Source organism: Anoplopoma fimbria, chromosome 12, assembly GCF_027596085.1.
Source record: "Anoplopoma fimbria isolate UVic2021 breed Golden Eagle Sablefish chromosome 12, Afim_UVic_2022, whole genome shotgun sequence".
Taxonomy (NCBI): Eukaryota; Metazoa; Chordata; class Actinopteri; order Perciformes; family Anoplopomatidae; genus Anoplopoma; species Anoplopoma fimbria.
Window position 1 is genome coordinate 19,443,085 of NC_072460.1, and position 27,243 is coordinate 19,470,327.

At 42.2% G+C, this 27,243-nt stretch overlaps 2 protein-coding genes across 2 annotated transcripts; both read right to left on the bottom strand.

The window, feature by feature from the left end:
- Window positions 1-532: 532 nt before the first annotated feature.
- fam110a (family with sequence similarity 110 member A) lies at window positions 533-3,395 on the bottom strand. Its single transcript, XM_054609854.1, has 2 exons — window positions 3,213-3,395; window positions 533-2,056 (listed from the first exon to the last, which is right to left on the bottom strand). The coding sequence occupies exon 2, from the start codon at window positions 1,903-1,905 to the stop codon at window positions 643-645; it is 1,263 nt and encodes a 420-aa protein (XP_054465829.1). The 5' UTR covers window positions 1,906-2,056; window positions 3,213-3,395; the 3' UTR covers window positions 533-642.
- Window positions 3,396-3,634: 239 nt separating this feature from the next.
- Window positions 3,635-26,584, bottom strand: prickle3 (prickle homolog 3). The gene is made up of 11 exons (XM_054609366.1): window positions 26,409-26,584; window positions 19,578-19,660; window positions 12,173-12,356; window positions 11,823-11,936; window positions 10,799-10,984; window positions 7,533-7,736; window positions 6,676-6,862; window positions 5,914-6,252; window positions 5,491-5,793; window positions 4,992-5,375; window positions 3,635-4,901 (listed from the first exon to the last, which is right to left on the bottom strand). The coding sequence occupies exons 1-11, from the start codon at window positions 26,448-26,450 to the stop codon at window positions 4,441-4,443; spliced, it is 2,487 nt and encodes an 828-aa protein (XP_054465341.1). The 5' UTR covers window positions 26,451-26,584; the 3' UTR covers window positions 3,635-4,440.
- Between the last annotated feature and the right edge of the window lie 659 nt (window positions 26,585-27,243).

Here is a 27,243-nt window from a genome sequence, read left to right on the forward strand (position 1 = left end):
TTCCTACTTCTGAGATTGAGGCAACAAGGCCATGGTTTCTTATTGGACTATCAAAAAAAAATCCAGTTTCTCAGTATGGACAGCTCTGACCTCTTGTGGAACAGCAGTGAAACTCTCCTCCATCAAATGAAGCCTGTTGATCCTGTTTTACTCCTCCTGACAATTTCATGATCAGCGAAAGCGAAAGAGCTTTAAAGGCCATTTCACACATCACACAATTTTATAAGGACTTATAATATGGACCTAGAACTCCATAGAAACAGATTTTATGGAGTTAAAGGAGAGTTTGTGCTCGGATCCCTCTGATGAAAAATGTTATTCTCTGAAAGTAAACGACTGAGTGCCAAAGAAGATACTTTCATCATTCAGTCTTTAATGGTGTTCATTTACGTGATCGTTGACTTCCTTATTATGAGACCCACAAAAGACAGTTGAAAAGTCAAAATAACAGAAAAATTGAAGACTTTTGTTTTTCAATAAGCAAAATTCAATGACATTTATAATTTTGTAAAACAAAAAACAAACAAACAAGGGAACCAAAGGAAATTTAACTGGGCATCCATCACATTATTTTAATCACAGGATCCCATCACTTCTTTTTAATCACAATTTTGACAAATCTTACAGACATTTGACGCCATCTTATAAATTTGTGCTCTGACTTGCATTGTCTTTGGCCTGACGGAGTCCATACAGCCATTTGATTACTCTCGCATTCCTCTCAATGACAGAAACACCATAGGGAACACGCTCTGCAGCGTTGGAAGCCTCCTCATCCTCCTGCTCTTCATCTCCTTTACCAGAGCCTGCACACTCGGACCCTGGAGCGCTCACGCTGCGGAACCGGGCCATGGACACAATGTCAGAAGTAGAACCGGTCAACTTGAGGTCTGCAGGGTCCAAACCACACAGGTTGAAGAAGCGCTCCAGCTCTGTCCCGGCTCGGGAGCACCGGTCACTCATGTCCGATTTGGACCGGGTCAGAGAGGGCCGTTTCCTGGAGCTGGACGAAGACAAACGTGTGATCGCTGGGGAGGGAGGAGGGAAAACAGGGAGGCTGGGGGCAGGTGGAGCAGGGACGAGGGTTTCGGCTGAAGAGGATGGAGGATTGTCAGGTTTAGATGGAGCAACAACAGGTTTCAGAGGTGAAGAACGGGGTGTTGTTCTGGTGTGGAAGAGACGCAGGTGTGAAGTAGCCGGGCGGAGCAGAAACTGGGAGTGTAGAGGTATCGGCTGAAGGGGCTGCCGGATGTACTGAGGTGGTCTGCAGGGCGTCCTCGCGGGGGTCGCCTGAGGCATGACGTCCACTCTTCGTACGGTCCCCGCAGTTGGAGACCCCGGAGAACCAGGACTCTCCACCCTGGCAGGTCCAGAGGCTTTTAACCTCACCTTAGCTGGACTGGCCCAGTCCGGACGAGGGGGTGGACACGGCCTTTCCTTTTTCTGTTGTGCCCCCTCAGGTGTTGGGCAAGGGGAGCTGTGTGACGTGGCAGCAGCATCCGGAGCTTTACTGTCCTCTGACTTGGCCGTGGCTCCATCACCTACACCGCTGATCAGGTTACTCAGATGCTCCAAGTTGAACTGGACTTCCTCCGGCTTTCTTTTCGTCTGGGTGGGTGTCTTCCTGGTGGGCCGAGGAGCGTTGCCGGGGTTCAGCAGAGGCGTACGCACCTCACGAGGCCTGACCGGCTGCTGTTTAGAAAGAGCCACCTGACTCTTGACATATTTAGCCTTGTCTGCTTCCAGCCTCTCCACCGCACTCTGCTTCGGTCTGCCTGCTGCTGTCTTGAACTGCAGGTAGAAGTCTGGCCCCACTGGCCCCTTGGGCCGCAAGCGTGGGGGCATAGCAGCTACAGCAGTCCTCGCCGGTTGTCTCATTGGGTGTTGGAGAGTCTCCAAAGGCATTTTGTAAAAATAGTAGTCGTACCTGTCCTTGCGTACTCTCTGTTCACAGCTTTTTCTCCGGCAAACCCGAAATAAATCTCTCGATTCTGCAGAAATTGAGATGTAAACTCAGCATCTCAGATGAGCTCTACTTCCCTGACATTTGGACTTCCTGTGGAAAGAGACACATCAGTCAGGACACAGACAGCTCAATAAAGAACTCAATTAAACAGTTAATAAAACATTTACCTTAAAAGACAAGCAAGTGTCTTCTTCAGTCACTTTTAGTACTATAACACAGACAGGACTCTGCCACCTCCACAAAGACACGTCCACCCACAAAACCCGCCCCTTTCTGAAAGACTGCAGCCAATCACCCGCTATCTTACAAGTTCATTGGCTGCCGGCACCGACGGATCTGAACAATCATTCTCAGTCATCCATCTCCCCGTAGACAAACACACAATAAAAACTGACAGTTCATTTACAGTCAGTGGAAGTCCCCGTGAAAAGAGTGGCAGAAGTGTGTGTGAGTGAGACGGGGAGGTGCATCAGGACAGCTGTCAACAGGCTATTGTCTGGAGGCAATACAGAGCAGATAACACACACACACACACACCAACAGCTGCTATGGGAACAATGGCTCCCCATCTTTAAATAAAGCAGCCAGTTGCCAGGGTTTGCAGCGGGCTTCTTCTTGAACTACAAGCCTCTGTTAGTTAGGTGAAGTCAGAACAACGAGGTTCAACCTGCCATCCCTCTCTGTGTTCAGTGATAAGCCTCGAACTTTGGTGAAGGTCACAATACTGAAGGTATTCTGGTAAAGCGGCCTTTCCGCACTTCTGTATATACCTAATATACTGAGTACGATTGAATTAGTCTGCTACTGCCAGTCACATTCTCTACATATTTGCCATTCCAGTCTGAGTCAGGGCCAAACTCCTGAGTCAGAGACGCCAACCTTTTTCCTGAACCTCCACCTTAAGTCTATAGATGCATTAAAAGGCAGCAGGCTGGCGTATGATATCACAAAGCAAAGAGGAATGTCGAGAGGTGAGTCAGACAAACAAAAATAGAGCCACTAATTGAATGTTTCTCAAGTGGCAGCATGTTCTGCCATTTAGAGTAAATGACAAACCTGGAGCGAAGAAACAGAAACACAAAAGGTGTGTGGGGGGGGGTAAACAACAAAGAAATGTCCCACACGTACAAAAGGCCTCCACCAGTCTTGTCCTGACAAGCTCACCTCTGCCTCTATGAAGGTCTGCGTTTGCTGTTAAGGCAGTTTTGATTATTCTAATCTTTTGGCGTCTCTACAGAAAACTCACCTTGACAGCCTCTGTTGATCTACCGAGCTTCTCTTTGGTTTTCTCGTCAGCCCAGCGAACACACTGAGCTCTCCTGCTGAGGAGAACGTGTGCGAAAGTGTTTGAAATGAGTAGCAAGCAGCCCAAGACAAACCTGTTTGACAACTCATGTGTGCTCCTCCTGAGCCCGCCCCCCTCTCTTGCTGATTGGTCCGATCGCTCTCCTACAAGGAAACAATCTGACCTCTCTTTGGTCACATGACCTTGCCATTGTTTCTTTTTTTGCTGCTAGCAACATGATAAGGAGTCATAACTCATCTGCAGCTACTGACAAGCTGTTCAAAGGTCTATGTTGAATGTTTCGGTTTGCGTGAAGCGTGGAATAAAGTACACAGCAAGACAAACACTTTAGACAAATTTAATGTCAACATAAAATTGTCTAACACAATATGAGAAACAGACACTGAAATTATAATCTCTTCCTTTAACCCGAGATAAAACTAGAAAGAACAGCGACCTACACCAAATATATAAAAATAAATGACCTTATAGTCATACAAGTGTTTTTTTGATTAAAGACATGAAACTTTGCGGTATTTCATTTGGACACGACTCATTTGTTCGTCATATTCCATCCCATAGTATTTGGCCATTTAGTATTCATGACTGTAATATATTATAGTCATATAAAGAAATTGCACATAAGAGCACAGAAAATGGTTACAGTAGGGTTAAAAAATAAGATATATTTGATATTTTATTTTACAAACCACGATAAAGGAATGCGCTGTTGGTTTCTGTTCATGTGTGCTACTGTATGTTTGCATATGTAAATGATGGCGTTGTTAAAAAGAAGTGACATGTCACTTAATGCAGTATTTGTTTAAATAAACAGCGGCGCAGGAGTGAGTCTCTCTTGGATGTTACAGTATAATCCAAACAATAATCATTCCACATTTATCACTTCTTTCATACATTCACATTTTCTACAATGTAACATCTCAAAAAGTCAAACAAACAAACAAACAAACAGAAGTCAATAGTGTTAAGTTAAAGTAAGTGACCTTTCTGAGGTTTATTGTGCTTCTTTTGCTGAGTAGTAAGTCCGGAAAAATGTGGAAAAGTCTGCACATGTGTGTTGGATTTAACTTGTCGTAAAACTGATAAACAGCATGAATACCAGAGTAATGAGGGGCCATTAGTGAACCATAATTTAGAAAATAACCACGCTATGTTTTGACGTCAGGGGTTAGGAGATAGCACAGTTTTTATCTTTGTCTTTTGCACTGAGGCTGTGAGCTCGTCTCCTCCTAATGCTGCCTCTCAGTCCCCAGTCTCTCTGCGACTCCCTCTCCTCGTCTCCCTCTCTGTCTTTGCCCTCCTCGGGTTGCTGCTTTCGGAGCTGCGGGGGCAGAGGTATGGGCTGTCCCAGGAAGAAGCCCTCTTCTTCTGAGTCCGAGGAGGAAGTGCATGTAGAGCAAGAGTCTTCATGTTTGTACTGGCCCTGCTGGAGGGTCAGCGAGGAGGCGACGGCGGAGCCCCGCTTGTCCCTCTCTTTCTCGCCTCTCCAGTCCAGGGTGTCCAGCCGAGGCCGGTCGGACCGCGGGCGGCGGGAACGCCTCTCTGATCCCGGGTGAAGAGCGGGGTCAGAGGGAAAGCGGCAACGGTTCCACCCTCGCCGTAGACTCCGCTGCTGGTAAGAGGATCCATCTGGGGGAATATATAAATTATGAGAAAAACAAAATCAACTCCCAGATTCTTTGTCAGTTCATTTTGATCTCTTTGAAAGCCTTATCTTACCCAGTAGATCCATCTGCGGTGGGATGCCCTTCTGTAGATGCAACTTGCTCCCGAAACCTCCCTCCACCTCATCCTCCTCCTGCTGGTTCTCCTTACCCTCCAGCAGCTCCGGCTCATTATCCTCTTCATCCTCGTCCTCATGGACGGAGTAGCTGCTGCTGATTGGTTCTCTGAAGCTGACCCGAGCTGTGCCACTGCGAGACAGCGGGGGCGGAGAATCAGACGGTCTGTCCACTAGTTGGGGGAGGTTTGGTGGGGGTGAGTCCAGGGGCATCAGCTCACGAGACTTAAGAGGCAGAGGAGGCGGGAGGATGGATGGGTTGCTGGGCTGGAGGGGGGGCGAGTCGGGTGAAATGAGGTGAGAGTTTTTCTGTGGAGGAAACACTGCGGAGAGAAAATCAAGGGGGCACATGAAGTTAATACAGAGCGAGATGAGATTAAATAATTATAAAACATTGATACTTTGTTGTTTGTATTAAGCAGCAGCAATTTCGGATACCTTGCATTACTTTATTGGTCCTTTCCACCCAGTTCCTGCAGTCTTTAGTAGAGGTTCCCCTTGAGTTAAGGCCAGTTAGTCCAGTATTTCCATTAAGCTCTCCCTGGAACTGAAGATCACCAACAGAACGTTTGGTACCAGAGTCCCCCGGCAGTAAACTGTAATGTGGAAGGTCGCTGGGCCAAGATGGACCTAAGCCGTTTCCTAGATGGATGTGGGGAAGAGGTGAGTAGGAGCCTCTTGGATGAGGATGACCACCGGGCGAAGGAAGTCCGTTTTGAACTGGAGCAGTGCAGCGGACACCTGAGAGAAGCAGAGCAAGCAAACCTTTTTAGAATAGTCTCCACAAGATACTCACAGGGTCATTTCTTGGCAGTGCGACCTACATAACATCAGAGTATGACACCAGTGAAGCATCATCACCTCTGTTTTCCACTGCGGTATGAATGCAGTCTTTTGCAGGAGTTATAGGAGGTTTGACCCCCTCTAGTGGCTGCAGCGGAGAGCCGCACTGTGGCTGCTGGAGTTTCTCTGCTGTCTCGCTGCGTCTGTGATGAGGCGGTTTGCTCTGCAGTGCTGAGTCACAGGAGTCGGAGTTATCGGGGTCCTCGCCCAGCGAGCAGGGCCGGGAGCAGAAGATGAGCCCCCCTCGAGGGAGGAAGGGACGCCCCAGCAGAGGTAGCTGGCAGCGGGCGCAGCAGAAACAGGACTCCACGGCGTGCCAGTGCTGACCCTCGTATGTCATCTGACCCTGATCGATACCTTGGGGGAAATTATTTCATGATTACACGAGACATTTGAAAATCTAACTCTGTTATCTCTATTATCTCTAGTATGTATAAACATCAGTGGTTCTGCAGTTTTGATTCTTAAGCTTTTTTTATTATCTAAACAAAGATTTATCTCCTTTTGTGGGCAACCAAGTGGATGTTGATGTATGAACAGATTATGAATGAATGACAAGATAGTAAAACACAGTTGTGATATGTCTTCAAAAGAGTAGTTTCTATTGTAAACAAATACTGTTCTTAGAAAAATACTTGAAAATACATTAATATCTGCTTCCAACTACATAATAGTGTCTTAGAAACGATTACTAAATAAATAGTGAAAAACATCTGCTTGATAATGGCTTTAAGTTGCAAAGAAACATCAGTTAGAGTTTCTTTAGATGTATTTTAGTACCTATGTGTTCTCCGCAGGTATCGCAGTACTCTGCGTACAGCGACTCGTAGCAGGAGCAGCAGTACGGTCGACTCTCTCTCATGATGTAACGCTGACCGCCCAGCGCAGCCTCGCACTCAAAACAGCAGAAGTGCTTCATGTGCCAGTATCTGCCCTCGGCCTCCGTACATTCATCTGCCAGAATAATCTAGGATTGAGACACAACAGCCAGACAGACAGGGAGAGACAGAAAGGTCACTCGGCGGAGCAGGGATGATTTCATGGGTACAGAAGTAAACAAATCAGTTGTAAAAATAGGTACTGAGGATTTGGGTTATTAAGATAGGAAGAAAAAAGGTTATTTGGGTGTCAGGCTTATTGGGTCAAAAGATCTCTTGTAGGTCAGTTGTGGCAGATCCATTAGTTTACTACAACTAATCTCTTAAGTCACACTGAGAAGTCATTTAAAACAAGCAGAGACCACCAGAAAAACCTGCAAATAACCCTTCTAGTATGCACTGATCAGAGACATGATAAAATACAGTAAAAGCACAATATCGACAGGGCCTGATGATTCATTTAGGGGGACATTAAAGGATTTTGAAAAAAAAGCCCCATCTCCTTCATAACTCTGACAATGGCTTTTTTGTTATTTTTTTGATGCCTTTAAAAAAACGATACCTTCAATGGACAGTTTATCGAGGAGAGAGAGAGAGAGAGAGAGAAACAATGAATCTAAGTACTCGTGGACCAGCGGGATACTAAGTTTCTTGCTTTCTGTCTCTCACTACACTTTACTTTTGGAGACCTGCTGCAAACCCCCCTGTTGTTGATGATAGTTTATGAGACAGGTCGGGGTTTCTCTGTGAGACAGTCACCTCGTCACAGGCCTGGCAGCGCGGCTTGAGCCTCTCGGCGTGGTGCCGGCCGCAGTAGATCTGTCCTTCCTGGAAGAAGTAGATCAGATCGACCAGCAGCTCACTGCAGGTGGTGCACTGGAAACACTGGGGGTGCCAACAGCTGCTGTGTGCCGCCCGACTGGCAAACACCGCTATGTCTCCACCGCAGATCTGCCTCTTGCACTGGAGGAAAAAAAAACCAGATTTGTTTGGGACGGGGGTGTGGTGCAGAGGGAAGAGATAGATGGCGTATCCTTTAACAAATGGTGAACGTTGCAGGCTTCACAGCAACTTTCCTATGCAGCCCTGTAATCGTTGAATCCCAGGGTGCTGTGGCCCCTGAGCTATGCCTGCACCTACTTGCACCTGAACTTTCTCCAGTCCTATGAAAAGAGATTCTTCTTCAGCATGGCTCCGATGGGTTTTAAAAAGCTTTCACTTGCATACATTAAAAGGCAAGTTTTATGTGGATTTTCAATCAGCATTGATGGTAAATGTAGTCGACTGAAGCAATAAATTCCTCAGGGCTTGCTTAATTAATTCAGCAAACAGTTTCCAGCTGCAAATTCTGTTATTCTTGCATTTAGTGCCATGAGTTGACAATTCAGTGAGGTAGATGGATGAAAGGAAGAACTACAGGCCGAACTACGCTGCTCAGAAATAGAACTACATTGTTCTCATCGCATGTCTTGCAAACTGCGAAAATGGGCATTCCAAAATATGAGTGCAGAGGATGTTATGGACGAAGACATTCAACTGTATTTATTTGAGCCAGTCCATACAGAGTGCAGCGCCTGCAGCAGGGATAAAGAGTACGGTAGTCAAATGTAGAAGAGCAGAGCCAAAACTGAAGGGTGTGTGTGTGTGTGTGTGTGTGTGTGTGTGTTGAAGAAAGGAAGAACAAAATCAAATTAGAAATACAAAAATATATTACGGAAAACGACAATGAGCTGGTGGAGCCAACGATGGTTTGGGACGCCTTGAAGGCAGTTATGAGAGGCAGATTAATTTCGGAAGCGACTTACGCAAAAAAAATGAAATTAAAAACGTATTCGGAAAATATAGAGAAACTGAGAGAATTGGAAAAAGATCACCACAATTCGGCTGACTTGGATACACAAAAGAAAATTAAGCTTGTAAAATTAGAGATAGAAAAGCATCTAACAGAGGAGATAGAACGGAAGATGCTCTTCTATAAGCAAAGTTACTATGAGATAGGCCCGAGAGCCATAAACTATTGGCGAGACGGACCCGCAAGCAACTCGCAACCAGTCAAATACATAAAATTAGGGACCCCCTTACGAACAGGTTAATAACAGAGCCAGAGGAAATAGAAAAAACATTCCAGAGATACTATGAGGAATTATATACACAGCCAGAGTCTGCACCAAGAGAGGAGATCAAGTCCTTTTTAAACACACTAGACCTACCAAAGATTGGACAGACGCAGAACGATTCCCTAACGAGGGAAATTTCAATAGAGGAGGTGGTGGAGGCCATAAACAGATTAAAAAACGCGAAAGCGGCTGGGAGTGACGGCTACGCGGGAGAATGGTATAAGGCATTCAAAGACGAACTGTCTCCGCTGTTAGTTAAATCCTTTAATTGGACATTACAAAAAGGCAAAATACCACCATCATGGACAGAAGCAGTAATAACAGTCATACCTAAGCCGGGGAAAGATAGGGAAATATGCGGAAATAATAGACCAATATCGCTACTAAATTTGGATTACAAGTTATATACATCTATCATTGCTAGACGACTGCACGCCTTTACACGGGATTTGATCGACGAGGATCAAACAGGATTTGTGAACGGGCGACAGACGCACGATAACATTAGGAGGACACTGCATATTATAGATCAGGCAAACAAACAGAAAAGAGGCACGATACTGGTTAGCGTAGATGCCGAAAAGGCGTTTGACAGGGTAAATTGGACTTTCCTTTTCACAGTGCTAGAGAAGTTCGGATTCAATGAGAAATCAATACAGATTATCCGGACGCTATATCAACGACCTACAGCTCGAATTAAAATAAATGGAAGCCTATCTAACAAGTTCGATCTACAGAGATCAACCAGACAAGGATGCTGTTTGTCACCAACCCTGTTCGCTTACTTTATTGAACCATTAGCCCAAGCCATACGCGAAAATAGAAGAATCCAAGGAGTGACAGTGTGCGGAGTAGAGCATAAAGTCGGCCTCTTTGCAGATGACGTCATTGCATTCCTTGAACGGCCTAGTGAGTCGTTGCCAGAATTTCTAGATCTCTTGAACACATATGGACAACTATCAGGATACAAGATAAATATCACTAAAACCCAAATACTCACCATCAATTATACACCACCAAAGGAGATTAAAGAAAAATTCAATTTAAACTGGAATCTAAAGAAAATAAACTACTTAGGAGTAGAAGTGACTAGAAACATACCAGGACTATATAAGGCGAATTATGATAGAATTAACCGAGAATTATTAAAAGATATACATAGATGGACCACCCTAACATTGGATTTTAGCTCAAGGATTGAATTAATAAGAATGAATGTACTACCCAGACTTTTATATTTGTTCCAAGCATTACCGATAGAGATACCTCTAACGCAATTCGTAACATGGGACAGGATGATATCTAGATTTATATGGGGGGGGAAGAGACCTAGAGTGAGATTCAGAACCCTCCAGCTAAAGAGGGAGAAGGGGGGCCTGAGTCTGCCCAACCTGAGAGAATACTTCCACGCGGCCCAGCTAAGATATGTACATTGTTGGTGTAAACTAGATTATGAAGCAAAATGGAAAGAAATGGAAAAATCATTTGGAATGTGTCCGATACAGAGTATTATAGGAGATAGAGAAACATTTAAGAAGGTTAGCAATCAAATGGATTCGATCACAAAATTTACCTTGGAATTATGGTTCAAATTACTTAGACATAATAAGGCGGAGAAGGATGCAAATGTATTAAAATGGGTGGCTTTTGATAGCAGTTTTAAATCAGATGGGCAGCGTGGGGGACTCAGACAGTGGGCGGACAAGGGCATTACGGCATGGTGCAAACTGGTCAATTTACGAGATGACTGGACATTCACAGGAAAAAAACTGAGTTTTCCCTTTAATTTTCCCTTTAAAGTTATATAAGGATACTGTTGTTGTTGTTGTTGTTGTTGAGCTTTGTACTGGCCTGTCTCATGAGGGAATCTGTTACGTTTCTAGACATAAAATAAAAATGTTGCTCTACCTGTTGGCAGATTGCTCCAGTCATAGTTACTGGGAAGAAGTCTGACATAAAATAAAAATGTTGCTCTACCTGTTGGCAGATTGCTCCAGTCTGCCCAAGTCTGCCCAAGTTCTCTTTTTTCCTCTGCTGACTGAACACACGCAACTCCTTCTTCTCCTCCTCGTCCAGAGTGTTACAGTACTGGGACTGCAGGAAACACAGATATTCTTGTTGACATATTGTGCAAAGATTATTTCTAAACACCATTTACTTAGTGAGGTTCAGTGAGATGAATTAAGTCAGTCGGTTACAGCATTTTTATTTTTATTTTATAGCTTTAATTTAGACTTTATTTATTGTATAAACGCCTCTTGAGATGCATCATTTCATTTTAAATAGGCTCCTGACAAATTATAAAAGTATACATTAGTAGTAACTGGATTTTAAGTGATACACAGAGGCTAGTTTCGAATAATCCAAAGGACGTTTTGGATTTAATGTGTGATGGTAAATTATTCCGACCAAATGAAGCTTTTAACAGAATGTTATTTACCAGTTTCTGTTTAAACTGGGGGAACAGGAAGGCAAAACTGATCCGGGGATCTAATAAACACATGGAGGTAAAAAGCTTTCAAAGTGCTTTTAATAAATGCTAATTTAAAAATGAATATAAACTAATTTCTTCAATAAATCACCGTAAACCAATGCAAATAACATTTAAAAGGTAAAAGACGGGACAAAAATAGTGGTATTATAATACACAATATCAGTATAATCGAAAATGTTTTTTTCATTTTTTTCACTAAAATAAAAAAATCAATGTTTGGAAATATAAAGAATAACCTTAGAATAACTTTTTTATTTACCAGCATTGACGTGGACATTGAAAGACCCTCAGTATCAATAATAATAATGAATTATTGTATTGTGATTCACCAAACTTGCTCGACTGAGTGATTGCATGAACTTTGCATGTCACCACACATCTGCATAACACCAGGAGTGAAGCCAAAGACTCAAACATCCAACGTGACGGCGATGTTACCTCGCTGTCGTGGGCTGGAAGCTGGTGCAGCAGCTGTTTGATTCGGTATCTCTCCCCTGAACTGTTCACATAAGGCACCCTGTCCTCCGGCAAGCAGCTGAAATACTGGTATACCTGTGTGAGGAGACAAGTGTGTTCACATAAAGAGCATAGATGAAAGAGTACAGAGAGACATTTATTCATTCAGAGAGCAATTTATTCAATTGCAGTCATAAAACATTTCTTTACCATGATTATCTAATTGTTTGTGTCTGTATGAACACGTCCAAGTGGAAGCGTTCATAACGTTAACTGTGTAGAGTTTCTTTGCGTGTCTCTACTTTGCATCTGCTCTGTGGAGATGTCGTTACCTGTTCGGGCTTGAGCCCAGGTGGGACCCATGCGTACTCCTCGGAGGCGCAGCCCGAGTCATCGTCGGAGATGGAGTGTCTCTGGAAGTCTGAAACCAGCTTCGTCATCATCTTTTCCAGCTGGCCCGGCACCGAGCGCACGGCATGCTCCTCTCGCACACACTTGCAGTGAACACAGATCTTCCTGTGGAGACAAAGACAGCTTTGAGCTTCATCCCTGGGGACTTTTTTTTCCTTTTTTTTACTGATTTACAACACAAGCCAAAGCTGATGAGAGGTCAAATATTTCGAGATGCAGGGTTCTCCTGGTGCTTCAGGTGCTGAGGTGCAAACCACAGTGTTAAAACATGAATCCGACAACAGATTTATATCAGGCTGTGTTTTCCAGATGCATTTGACAAAGTAGAAAGAACAAAGAACACATATTTAGTTTATTTTGGAACCCACAATTAGGCCAGATGAAAAAAATCTGAGCGTCATAAAGGTCCGGTATTTAGGCCAGCCTCTTAAACAAACCCAAACAGCAGGGTTCTAAGTAATAACTCTCATATAATAACTTTCATATGGGCACTCCCACTTTGTTACCATTTAATTTATGAACACACTTTGCGTTGGAGACATTATGTCGCAAACCAGCCCACACACATTCTTGCGGTTGCCTCAACGAGACTTTATGCTGCCAAAGAAACGACGAATACAATAGTCGTCACACCGGTACATAAAAGCACCATCTCCAGATCAATTGTTAACTCAAAACTTCACAGAAAATACAGAACTATAAATCCCTGTTTCCTATAGTCTGTGGATAGTGTGTAGTGCTAATGCATTTACACAATTGGAGTAAACTCAATCTCATCACAGATGTTATTGAGGATCTCACATCAGCACCAACAGATCCCAAACACGCTACTACCAAACACGCAGGAAATGAGGTCACTGACATAAGCCTGGCTGTCAATCCCACGGCCGTGAGGAGAGGGAGGTGAAGATGGGAGCAGTAATCTCCCTCAGCCTCGTGTTACACCCCGTCGTGTCCTCCCTGACTCCTCGCTACAATCAGTCTGGAGGTGGGTGCGCCTGTTTGTGGGAGCGGTTGGAGTCAGAGCAAAGCGCCCCGGGGTGTCGCTGAGGTGTGAATGTCACTTAAGCGGCGATGTGGTGGCGGCGGCGGCGGCGGCGATGCACCGTGCACTGCATGTGTACACCTCTGCTGTGATTGCATAACAGCCGGCCAGCTGGCACTTGTGGCTCAAGTTCACAAGACACAAAGCTGCTTTATTCCAGCACCCATCCCCCCACTCAACCGAAAAAAAAGGTCAAACACACACAACAACTGCTTGAAAAGTGCTGCTCTTGTAATCGATCGTCTCATAAAGAAAAGGTGTTGTTAAAAATGTTAGCAGGTAATGGCTGCATGTCAGTGTGAACGCGCTCCTCTCTCTCTTTATTCAGAATGAGGTAACTACGAAGGAGTTGACAAAACAGAGAATATAAATGCTGCTGTATGATCCCAGACATCCTGGGGCTGGCACCTTAAATGACCATGATCACAAAGCACGCAGCACCAACATAAATAATAGTAAACACGGCAAGTCAGCTTAGGCTAAACCAAGCTGGCAGGAATCTAACCCCAGCTGTATTTGACTGTGTGTGTGTGTGTGTGTGTGTGTGTGTGTGTGTGTGTGTGTGTGTGTGTGTGTGTGTGTGTGTGTGTGTGTGTGTGTGTGTGTGTGTTAGCAGAAGGGGAGAAGTGAGCTGCGACACACATGCCCATGTAAGTGGGTAGGAGGACACAGCCGGAGAGCTGGCACGATGGGACAGATGGCAGATGCACCACGTCCCACCCTGTCTCACCCCCACCCCCACCCCCACCACCTCCACACCACCAGCCTCCACATGATGAAAGGATCGAATCACCAGCGGGTTCAATTTGAATCAATTTGGGGGTGAAAGTAGGCAGGAGAGTCTCAAATCATGTGTCACTTTGTGCAGGCTGCTCTCTAGTTTTGTTGCCTTTAGGGCAGAGTTTGACCAAAAGATTGGTTTGTACACACGCCAGAACATTTCAATATACTTCAATACATATACAACAGACAAAATGCTGCACCTACAAATGAGCAAATCAGCACCACTTCAAAGTATTAATTACTTTATAAAGTTGTAGGCAATCCTTTTTCAAAGCCTACCAATCTTTTATTTCGCTTTTTCTTAGCAAGTTGTCTTTAATCATGAGTTCAGTAAACTTAAAAGCAGCAAATTTCAACACTACCAAATATCAAACCCTGGTGTGCTGAGCCCTGTCCTGTTCAATGATTTGACTCAGAAGCCTCTAATGTAATAAAGCTAGGCTTTGTCCCCTCAGGCTACCAACAACATTTTGTGCTGATAGGTCAAAAAACTGGGAACGCCCAAGGAGGCAAAACCCAATCAAATATTCTTTGATTGTCCTCATGAAAATGTAAAGAGCAAGAATAGCTAGGGAGTTGTAAAATGTATCATTCACCAAACTGCTGTCAACATCTGAGCTGAAATAATCAGTGTATTGACAGAAGTCTGCTATTATATTTAGAATTAATTATTAGTTTGAGTCATTTTTTAAAACAGCCATTTGCTCATTCCACCTCCTCAATAGCTTTGGGTTATATCATATTGAAACATCACCCTGGGATCTATTTCAAAGACAAAACAGGAAGTTGAGAAAATACATTTCAGATGAATTGAATGAAATAATAATTGTTAATTGCAACCCAAGTCAAGATCAAACCAATGGTGTGTGAAATATTGACTGTGAGGAAAAACACTTACTTGTAGTTCCCCAAATGTCCTTGTAGGAGAAAACTTATGAGTGTAAGTGTCTAAATAAAAGTGCACAGACAAATGTAATCAATTCAATAATTCTGTATTTCTTTACAACATCTGTGTAAACTCAAACTGTGCTGCCTGGACCAATAACAACCAAGAAAAACAAGGGAGCTGCACTGTGTGTGTTAGTAGCCAGGAGACACAGCGGATGCTGCTTTGGACATTAATCAACAATCTGCCTCTAAATTTGAATTGCTGCTCCATAACATTGTTACTAAAGCTGCTGGTACAGCTGGTGCTGTAATTGTTTTGTTTTTTTCTTTAATGAGTGATAATCCATTTAACTAAATAATTCTGAAATAAACTAAATAACTCTAGATGATAAAGCAGAGCGGTAGAGGACACAGAGGAGAGGACAGTGTACAGCTAGTACAGTAAGTACATTGAAAGTAAATATTGACACTTTGTGGAGCACAAATAAACTCATTTGAACTTTGTGGAAATCCACCAGCTTTAATTAGCTTTGGCTGGAGGGATTACAAATCATTTCAATTTGTTGAACACAGAGATTACGGCTTGTTAAATCCTCCTCTGGGTCCCAAAATGACCGGAGTTTGCCCAGTAATATATATATTAGCCTGCGCTTTCATACGTGTGTTCATATTTAAATAAAATGATGTCTCCGTGAAGATAATATATAATCCTCCTGCTAAACTGTGTACATGTAGGTTGAGTAACAACACCGACTGCACATGAAGTCATGACTGCACCTTAAATCCACGCACAACAACATATAATCAGAAAGAATCAACACATACACAGCCTTCCGTCTACCCACATCTCCCAACGCAATGACTGTTTGAGTTTCTAGTCCCTCTAATCCAGTCACACAGTAAAATATAGTTTCTGCATTACCTGCTGTAATCATGACAAATTAGTCCTGGTTGGCCTTTTGACGCTGTCCCATCCAGACTAGTGCTCCGTTAACGTTTGCATCCCATATGCGACTACTACCCGTCAGCCTGTCTGTCAGTAGGAGCAGGTTATTCTATGGCAGCTCCGTCCCATGTGGTCATTTCTCTCTCTGCTCGGCTCTTTTCAATGTCCCCGCCACCCCCGACTCCCACCCTCCTCCACGCTGACAGCGGGCTCGAACAAAAGACACCAAACACAACCACACACAACAGAAAATACAAACAACGCTCTCAAGACACACACATGGTCATGTGCTTTTTTTTAAAATGTAATTTAAATGATAAACTCAAATACACTTACGTTTCAATTAAACCCGACAATTTACTCACTTTGAAAGATACAAAACATCAGAGTCCACGTGACGATCACAAAGAGTAAACTCACTGTCTCTTTTTCTCCTCGGACCAGACTGCTGCCACTGATTCATAACAGATGGGACGATTGTTTGTTGCCTCGATGCAGTTATTAATCACAGAAATGAAAGTGGAGCAGATTTTGAGCCTATGAGCAATGCTGTGCTGTGCAGCATTTGTCATCTCATGCGATCAAGATGGGCATGCATGACAACAAAGTGTCTCTGGAGAAATATCAAGCAGACGGCATGACTTTTCGGTCTTAGCGGAGTCACGACACACCAGCTCATCTGACTTTGGTCCTTGGGATGAATTTCTGTGAGTACACGTCTGCTGGACCCAGCATACATCATTCTCCATGTATTCTTTCTTTTATTTGTTTTTTTCATGTTGCTTTAGGCCCAAAACATGTTAAAGTAACAATTTAACAACTCCACTTCCAGACTCTGCGACGGTGTTTAGTAGTGATATCTACAATATAGAGCTGCAACAGATAGTCAATTCATTTATTAGTCAATTGCAACTATTTTGACATAGTTTCAGATTTTTCTGATGCGAAAAATGATTTTACTTTCTGTTTTTCTTGTGCTGTAGGATCATAAAATGAATATCTTTTAATTTTGGACTGCTGGTCAGATAAAATAATTCATAATTAATCTTAAAAATGATCGTTAGTTATCTCACAGCCTTAACATGATGCAGCTTTTAGAGATCTAACTTTCAAACAGCTAATCTAAGCCCCTGTTATGGGGTAAATGATGTAGGTCAGTCTACAGTAATTAAAAGCAGGCTTGAGATAATCCCCTGCTTGAAATGTTTGCTGCTATAATCCATACTGCTCACTGCAGGATGTGTAGTGAAGCCCTCCTTAGATCTGATTTTAAGAAACAGATGGGCCTCGTCCTTTAACTCTCTGCCACTAATTAGTGACTGAGTAATTGCCGCATGGCCACCCAGACTAATAGCGATGGCTACTTTGAACACTCTTGAAGCGTGGCGGGGACCTGCGGGTCAAAAGTAACTCGATTCACTCGCCGCTGGGCAGCGGATGCACCATCTGCACCCCCACCTAAGTTTAAGCTCTGTCTGAGAAAGCTCAGGATGAAGATGGATCACTTCCCTCTCAGCGAGCATCAGCGGCTAAGTCTGTGGTCACTAAGATGGTCTGCTCCGTCGGGGAAGGTGTGATTCTAATTGGTTATTAAGGAAGATGCAATTAGCGCGGGACTCTTGGGTCTCAAAAACTGACCCCCATAAATCTCAATCATTCAATAACATTCATGTTCCTCTTTATCCTCGATCAGCTCAGAGACGTCGAAACGAGACATTTCTCTTTGTCGTCTCACCCAAAGTCATTTCAGCAAGGATTGAGAAACTTCCATAACCCGCAGCATTATGGTAATACTACACAGAAAACTGCAAACAGACCGATGCGTACAGAGGCAGGACTACCACCAGAGTGTAGCCGGAGGTAGAGAGCAGCACACATGTTTTAGATTACATCCCAACTTTCGAAGCTTTTGTCTTGACCTGAATAGTGGGATCTGAACTGAAAAAAGCTAAAAGATACAATTACAGTCTTCTGGTTACATCGAGTACGCATTCCTGGGCCCTTTTTTTTTTTTAATTCTCTCCATCACCAAGTCACAGTTGGCTTCAGCCATCTGGGATTGTCTCATCTGGGGTCCTTTATTTCTTCTTTTCATTTATCTATCTGTGTGTCAAACCCGATGATTGTACAGCCTCAGAGTCTGGAGCCACTAAACACAACACTTTGTACTTGGAACAATTGAATTTGGAATCAGGATCATACAGTATCCTTCCAAAGAATTGACTCTTTGCTTCTTCTACACTTATATAAGTAAGTTCTAATAAACAAATTGTTAGTTATACATATTGTTTAACTCTCAATGCAATGCATACAAATGTCACAATTGAAAAAGGGAAAGTAGCATTGAATAGGAGAGACAGTGGGGGAGACAGAGGGAGGTTATGAAGTGGTCCAGAGGGTTACTATCACAGCAGCGAGGCCTAATCTTATTAACGCGATTGACAGGATTAGAGTAACCAGGAGACCCAACCAGCTGGATATTTTCTAACGGACTAAAGGAGTGAGAGAAAAGAAAAAGGGGGCTCAAAGGAGAGCACGCAAAAACCTGCTCAACAGAATGAAATAAACTAAGGATCCTTTGACAGTCAACAAGTCCTGAACAAAAAGATGTAAGAGGTTTGTAGGCTGACATTTCAAGTGGCTTGTGTTTCAATTTTTTAAAAAAAGCATGATTGCAAGAATTGAAAGCCCTTTATGCTGCAGAGACTCCTACGTTCACAGAAACTCTCATTACACTCCAAAACACAATATGGACATCCTACGAAACATTTGTCCTTCTGCTGAGTAGATCTCGTCTTGTGCACTAAAGCAAGTGAACACACAAGAACAGGTCCTATGTTCAAATCACTGGAGCTCAGATAAACTGCAGGATGGACTTTTGGTAATCCCGCTGCTCTGTAGAGCTTCTGTTTTTTCCCATGAAGATGGAGCCAACTCAAAACGAAATGCAGCTGCTTCTGTTGCAATATCCAGGGCTTAATGGCACTCATGAGTTCATAGCGCTGATTCTTTATGGCCACGGGGTCAGTGAGCCTGATCGGCTCTGTGAGTAGCATGTGGTGATCTGACTGGGTCATGTTTGTTGTCTTTTAATGTATATCTGCACTCAGCGTGTACACAGATCACACATAAGCTGATTTCCTTTGGAAGCAATGTTGATGGACCTCCTAAGACATGTGCACACACACACACACACACACACACACACACACACACACACACACACACACACACACACACACACACACACACACACACACACACACACACACACACACACACACACACACGCAAACAAAAACACACAAATACAAACAGCTGCAGGCTTTATCAGACAGTCAGCCAACGAGATGAAATGTCTCTGTTTGCAGAATATAATAGCTGTTGTGTTAAAAAGAATATCAAAAACTGTCTAAAGCATCTTTTTTCAATGAGTAAGCAATTAAAATGATTCTGTTTCTGCGCACAAAATGACATTAAAGCTGTCAACGTGCTATATCTCTGAAATTCAACAGCCCTTTTAAGTAGCATATTATCATAAGAACTTGCACAATATCCAAAAAGCAACATGAGAGAGTGCAACTCAAACAAAGGTGATTATAAAGTATGAGGAAAACATTTCCTGCTGAGCTAACAGGCAGCACTGACGGTGTTTAAGACAAACCTCCAGCCGTGGACTTGGAAGCCGGGGCACTGGTCCCCACAGCGCATACAGGGCTGCCCTCTGTCCGGGTCCTCTTCCTCCTGCTGAAAAACAAAACACAAACTCACTTCAGACTCACATCACTGTGTTCATACCTTTTGGGTTCAAAACAAGGTGGAAGGCAGACACATACAGGGTTTTCTAGACACGGCCGCAGAAGCATCAACATCATGTTGAACTGGAGAGTGTTTCCACATAAGCCACAAGTACAATGCACTCAGAGTCAATCTGTTCAGCCTCTAATTCAGCAGCGTTTGGGGTGGAGTATGGGCTGTGCATATATTTCCCATGCATTACTTCAATGACGTCAATTTATGAAAATCCCACATCAGCATGTCACTGTGTGTGTGCTTGAAATGGCTGAACCGTCTGGTGATCGGCGTGTGTTAACAGCCGTTACATCCCGTTGTATTTGACACAGCTGGGTGGTAAATCTGAATACACCTCTGTGTTCAAAATGTGTTTTTTCATGCTCATATTTAACATGATTTTCTTACAGCTGAATGTACGGTAATCTCTGCTGGATTCAATAGAATAAGGAATGAGGGCTAAATCTTGCAGTGGGTGGTAAACCTTTTGGCTGCCTTTCAGTCACAAAAATCAGTGAGTGATTGATATCCAGAATTTTGCCACTTAGTTAACTTTTTTCTTCAACTGTCGTCAAACTGAGCTGCAGTTATAAACAGTGTAGAGAAGGTTGTAAAAATCTCAAAAGTGTCTTTTTCCGAAAATGCTGAGCAGTGCATCTGATTTTGCCAACAACTGAAACAACCACCTCAAATCTCAATTGTGTTTCAATCCATGCAGCGTGTGTGTGTGTGTGTGTGTGTGTGTGTGTGTGTGTGTGTGTGTGTGTGTGTGTGTGTGTGTGTGTGTGTGTGTGTGTGTGTGTGTGTGTGTGTGTGTGTGCAGACTATAGACTGCAGGCACGAGCCTCTTTTTAGAGATGAGAGGAAGGAAGCAGACACAGGATGAGGGCTGCACCCTTTCCCCTCTCCATGCAGTTTCCCTGATGCCTTTATTCCACAGCACCTCTCCTCTCTTCTGCGATAAAAGCTTAGTGTGGACAGAGAAAATCTGTCAGCTATTTATTAGATATTTTTACTAATTTCTGAAAGGATTCAAGTCGAGTCAATTTGATTTTATATTGACATATTAAAAATGTGTACAACATCCAACAGCCTCTGTCCTCAGACCCTCAAATAACATAAGGAGTAACTTCCTCCAAAAAAAAACCTTTAACAAGGAGAAAATGAAAGAAACATCAGGATTTTGGGGCGCTGTTTTTTTCCACTCCGCCATTGGGAGAAAAAGGACAAAGCATTTGCCTCATATACACCTCTGTCAGCAAAAAAGAAAGAAAGAGCAAGACCCCTTATTTGTTGCCGTTTGGGGGAGTTTTGAAAATATGCTGCATGGGCAAAACTTAAAGGAGACATACCATACTAATATTCAGGTTCATGCTTGTATTTTGGGTTTATACTAGAACATGTTAAATGCTTTAATGTCCAAAAAACACGTTACTTTTCTCATACTGTCTTTCTGAATAAATTTGTATTCATCCTCTGTCTGAAACGCTCCGTTTTAGCAGCTGTGTCTTTAAGGCCCCCTGATGAAAGAGTCTGTTCTAATTGGTCAGCATTTTCTTGTATTCTGCATCTGCCCTGTTGCCAATCTTGCAGTGTCATAGCAGCCGTAAACTCTCTAAACTCAACGCATGTGTGAGTGTCAACTACACAGAATTTAGCGGCACTTCTTCTGGCGACTGTACCGTTGTGACACAGTTAACAAATAGCACCTTAACCTGCTTCATAATATATATATATAATATATAAAAGACATGAAAATCTCACTTTCTACAATACTAACTATGAAAACTATAACTGCTCTTCTCAAACGCATTGAACAAACTGCACATTAAGATGCAGAACACACAGAAGTACAGACGACGCTAGCAGAGTTTAATGAGCAAAGCAATAAAACTCAGATATGTGATACAACAAGGTTGTGTACCTGTGCATACCTGCTCAGTTGTGTCTTAAACGTTCTCTTTCCAACCACACACACCTTCAGAAGGACAGCAGCTCTAACCACTAAACCAGTATTCACATCAAGACAGTTTTTCCCATGCACAGTTCTTCATGAACAAAAAGCATAAATGCATTTCTGTGATTAGAGCAACGCTGAGTTTGCGTAGCTTATCTCACTGATAGCAAAGGGTTGTTGTGTGGGTTGTAAAGGCTTTACTAATACACTGAAAAACCATACAATGGGAACAATTAGCAGCTTGCTTTCTTGTTCTTTTGAGCATAAAATTGTTTTTATACGCTTTAAAAAATATTATGTTTGAAGTAGATTGTTCCAGGATGGAGATATTAGGCTGCAATGATGACTGCATCCAGAACTCGTTAGTCAAGAAAAGTCCCAGATGACAGTAAACAATGATTTACACGCTGTAACTAAATGCCTCACTGGGTTGTGTGCACTGGGATCTGCCTTATTAAACACCACTATAATTCACTTTGATCGTCGTTAACATTGCCAGGTATGAAAGGTGACAAGATGGGTTAAATGAAGCATACGGAAGATTTCTGGGTGACTGGACCTTTCAGATCATATTTCCTTATGGAGTTCCTGAGCTGTCTCTATGAAATGGTGACTCAGCCGGTGGAGGAGGGGGGCGGGGTCACACTACAAAGGTGCAGGTACATTTAACACTGGTGCACAGAGAATGAAAGTAAATAGCTGCAGTGCAGGATCAATTCTACCTGACCTGAAGCGATAAGAACAGAAAACAGATCTACAAATAATTATTTCATTTACGAAACGTATTGTCCGGAAGAGCAATTCAGCTATGAGTTTGTAAAGGCCCGCCTCTGGCCACTGAGGTTAATCTTCTGATTGGAAATAGAGAAGTTCTTGTGAGCATTCTTCTCATTGATGAGATGGAGGTCCGCCAGCATTAGATTAAACTCAGCATGACAACCTTGACTGATTCTAAAAGTGATGAGGGGCTCAGTGTCATCAACATAAACTCTCAATTAAGGAGAGATTGTAATTAAGAGTTAAGCACCAGTTCAATCATGACGTAATGAAAATAAAGGATTAGAAATTCTAAAAATAGCCTTAGACTCACTCGCACTCTCAAAACAAGATGATCTAAAAGTAGATATCACAGAGGAATATAACAGGGAAATGCTTGTTTAAAGCACAAACACACATAAATATATAACTAAAACTAATTTAAAAAAATGTAATGAAGTGAAAAGTAGAATATTGGCCTCCAAAATGATAAATGTACATAAAAATTGCACTTGCAGTACTTGAGTAAATAACTACCACTGATTACTTTAAGTATTTAGTCCCATTCTAACAAACAACAACAGAAAACCGTAGAGGCACTGCATTGAAAACTAGTTTGACAAGGTCACACTCCATCCATAAAGGTTAATTTAATAAAAAAAGAAATAACCAGAAGATGGTCTCATCTGGCAACATGTCCAAAGCTGCATAAAAACCTGTCAACTTGGTTCTAATTAACACAACGTGTGATCACATCTTGGGTGCTCCCAGCTGTTGTTTTCTCCTTGTTAAAAACAGAGGTTCATTTAAATAAGCAGGAACCTGTAATTTACTGCCTAATGACTGTTTTGATGGCAAAAGAAAGAACAACCTTTCGGCCTTGAACATTAGCCTTTACCAGTGAGTTTTATATTTCCTTGAAGGTGTCCTTATCACGCTGACAGTGTCCTATAAGTCAAGGCTACACACAGACTTCACGTGTGTTTTCTGTTCAGTTTTCCTGAAAAGATAACGTGTCGAGTTTGTGGCCCAACAATGAGGTTTGTCTCTTGTGCTGCATGTGAAGGATGTGATGGGAGCGGTGGCAGGAAGTGTTCTTCTAAACCGAGTGTGGGTAAAGTAAATAACACATTTATATAAGTTCACATCAGCTCACATGATCACACTTAAACCGGCGTCAGACCTTTCATATCAGCTGCTTTGTTTTCTCTAAGTGGGTATGAGGTTTGATCAAACGCCGCACCGCTTTGGGTTTATGTAACCAGTTAATGGACAAACTGAAAGTCTGCCAAATTTGTTATCTGAAATCAGAAGCAAACTGCATTGGTTCAGCCAGGGATTACCAACAATTAATATAAGAGAACGGAGACACCTTAATGATGTCATTATGACACGCTAAATGCTATGTGAGTGTCACTCTCGAGGTGGGAGGGTAAGAGCTCTGTGCGTCAGTTTATCAACCTAACAGAAGACAAAGATTGTAATTTAAGTTTCGCTCTTCTCAGCGATGTTGTGGTGAAGGAGAGGGTTAAACATTAACAGGAGAGGTCAGAGGTCAGGGGCCTTTGCAGCCGTGCCACGCTGAGTAGATGTACCTCTCCTTACTGGACGGGATCAAACAGACGGCCTGCAGGCAAAGCCCTCTCAGAGCCCCCTTACTCTGCGGCACAACACTTCTTGTTGCTCTTGTGCGTCACTGCTTCGTGCTGCCTCAAAAAAGCAATGTTTAACAACTGGAAGTTTACAAGTGTCATTCTGCAGGTCAGACAGAAATGTGTATCTGTGACAGCGCTGTTGTGAGCGGGGACTTTATAGCCTTTTTTTACTTGTTATGGTAGAAAAAGTACAGGTGACACTAATAACATAAACGATGGCTCCCATCTATGACTGTGCCAGAATGCAGAATAACAGGACCCTGAAACCAGAGCAGCTATATGGGATATATTAATCATCACATCATACACCTTTGCTTTTCCTACTGGGACATGTCAAAATGTCTGTTGTGTAAAAAGGCCAATTGCTAGATATGCACTTAATCACTATCTAAAAAACAACTATTGCAATGGCTAACTAGCACATCCAAGGCTAAGTGCACAGTGTCACACTACAAGAGCTATAAAACAATCACAAAATAACTTCAGAAATAGAGTTTCGTCGTGCTACCATTTGTTTGAAGGTTGTCAAGAGGGATGTGGCAGCAACACTGTCTCTTTAATCAGTAGTGTATCTTACCATTCATCGGCAAAACAAGTGTTTCAACATCTTGAGTCACATATTATTTTTGCATTCTCTACATCTTCACATTTTTACAAGTCATATAATGAATAATTGAATCAGAGTAGGCTAGTGGCTCTCTAACACTGCTATAGTGCAAAACAGGTGGTTTGACAGACAGCTATTTGAGCTGAGACACCATGAAAATACATCTATCTAACAAAAGTGTTTAAGATAGACTTTGCACTTGTTGACATCTGTGCTGTAACATGACTCAAAATTCACTTTTCAAGTAATGGAGTGTTACAGCATAAAATATTCATGGTATTCATTAATACTTTACCGTATTCACTGTACAAGTCTGGTGGGAACAGGGTCCAGAGTGTTTTAATAGTGTTAGAGACCTTACTTAAAGGAATAAAGTACAAGATATAGGCCTATATTAGATACAAGAGATGATAAATTACCCAAATACTGTTCTTTAATATCATTTTGAAATACTTGTTCTTTACTTGAGTATTTCCATTTTCCATTACTTTATACTTCTACTCCACTATAGTTTAGAGGCAAATATTGTACTTTTATACTCCAGTCTAGCATTTATTTTTATTAGTTACTAGCAACTTTTTAGATTATTAATTCAAATATAACCAACAAGTAAATAATTAGTATTATCACAGATCAAGATAAGATCATACTTGAATAGAATTATAATATATATACACAGTATAAATATAAAGTATAAAAAGTAATTAAAATTTGCCTATTTTTCAGCTACAACATTAAAGTAATGAACACATTAATGCATCAAGAATTATAATCCAATATCATAAAAAAATCTGAAATAGGCTTCTGCACAGTGAGTACTTTTAGGCATATTTTGATGCTAATACTTGTGAATTTATTTAGTACAATTTAGAATGCAATACTTTTACTTCTAACTTCTTGTGTTGCTACTTTTACTCAAGTAAAAAAAATCGAAATACTTCTTTCACCACTGTTAAATACTTATAAATGTTTATACAAATGTATGAACACAGAGTTAAGATAAACATGTGGAGAAGGGTATTATGGTTTGGTTTACTTTTAGACTAGTGCATCAAGTGTAAGATTTTTAAAGCAAGCATCCTGGTAGTTGGATTCACTGTCACTGTCTGGATATAATCCAAGTGTGCTGCAGAGCCAGATGTTTCATGGCCACACAGATGTTTCAGTCTGGTCCGAAAACAAGCTTAATTTGGTTAGTAACCTGACCATTTAGGCTGTGTTTTGGGCAGAATTCCAGCTCGCGCGTAATCCAACAGAGCATCAATTGTTGATGTAATGAAAACCTGACAAAGGTAATAAACATGTTCAGGTTACAGCAACCACATCCCCAACCTGCTCAGGTAAAAAAAAAACACACATCTATGACGTCGTCTGACCCCTCCTGACTGAAACCTGGGGCAAGAATCAAAGATTGTACTTTCTGGGACTCATAATAATAAAACAGCACAATATAATTTATTGTTAAGTGTTTGGAAGGAGGGGGGGAGTTGTCATTATCATAAACAAATGTGTAAACGCCAGGTGGAGGTGGAAAAAAGTTTTCAGTGTTGGACTTGAACAGCCTGCAAGTTCATTATTACAAGTCTAACTATTACAGTGAAGCAGGAAAAAGGCTTAACATAAACCTTAAATATGTTTTATGTTAATAGAAGATGTTATAACAGGTTAGAAAAAAGTGTTTACTAAGTTCTCAAAGAAATAAATGGCAAAAGAAAAGTAGTCCCTTACCAAGCGGGTGGATCGTCGCTTTTTAGATCCGCGCATGAACATGATGTCGGCCGGGTGTTAACAACACGGTTTGTTTTTCCAGATGAATAAGAAGCACAGAGGTCTAAATGTTCTGAGTCACACAGTCTGCATTGAACAAACTACATGCTGTCCCCCCTCAGACTGCCCGGACTCCTCCTTCCGCCTCAGAGTATCTACTTTTGCAAATGACAAGCTGGCCTCAATGAAAAACATGACTTCTGACTGGCTTTTCAAAGTAAAATACTTCCTAATATTTATGTTCGACATTTGTTGAGCAAACTCAAACTAAAAGCAATATTAAGATGCACCGTTTTATTAAATACACTTCACGTTTTTTTCTTGGTCATAATGTTCACCTATAAAGTCTTTCATTTATAACTGATAACGTGGCCGCTTTTATTTTGAAGGTGTGTGAGCCATTCTGACGCTAACTAGGTAACTTGATGAAGATCCAACCTTACCTCCCCTGAGCAGAAACCTGAACACAGGCAGCCAACAGTCCTAAAGTTTGGCCTTCACTTCACCTAGGCTACAAGGAGTACATACAAGTGCACACAAACCCTACTTTCTGATTCCTACCATGTTTGTTCTTAAAGTTCCCCACCTGCAGAGACTGCTTCAAATTGTTACATCAATGATTCATAGCAGAGGAGGTGTGGGTTAATTAAATAGTCCTAAATAAAAATGTTGTCATGGAAATATGAACACAGGTTTGTTTGGGCGAAACGTTATTAATACACTCTGGTCACTACAACAGCCTTAACATGGGGAATTAGTTAGATAACAAGTCAGTATGGCCCCAAACATTGGATTA

Coding starts and splice junctions, on each gene's coding strand:
- fam110a (XM_054609854.1), bottom strand. CDS start 1,905: ATGCCTTTGGAGACTCTCCAACACCCAATGAGACAACCGGCGAGGACT.
- prickle3 (XM_054609366.1), bottom strand. CDS start 26,450: ATGTTCATGCGCGGATCTAAAAAGCGACGATCCACCCGCTTG. Junction 12,357..19,577: donor TTCCAAGTCCACGGCTGGAG/GTTTGTCTTAAA, acceptor TTGTCTCCACAG/GAAGATCTGTGTTCACTGCA. Junction 4,902..4,991: donor ACCGCAGATGGATCTACTGG/GTAAGATAAGGC, acceptor ATATTCCCCCAG/ATGGATCCTCTTACCAGCAG.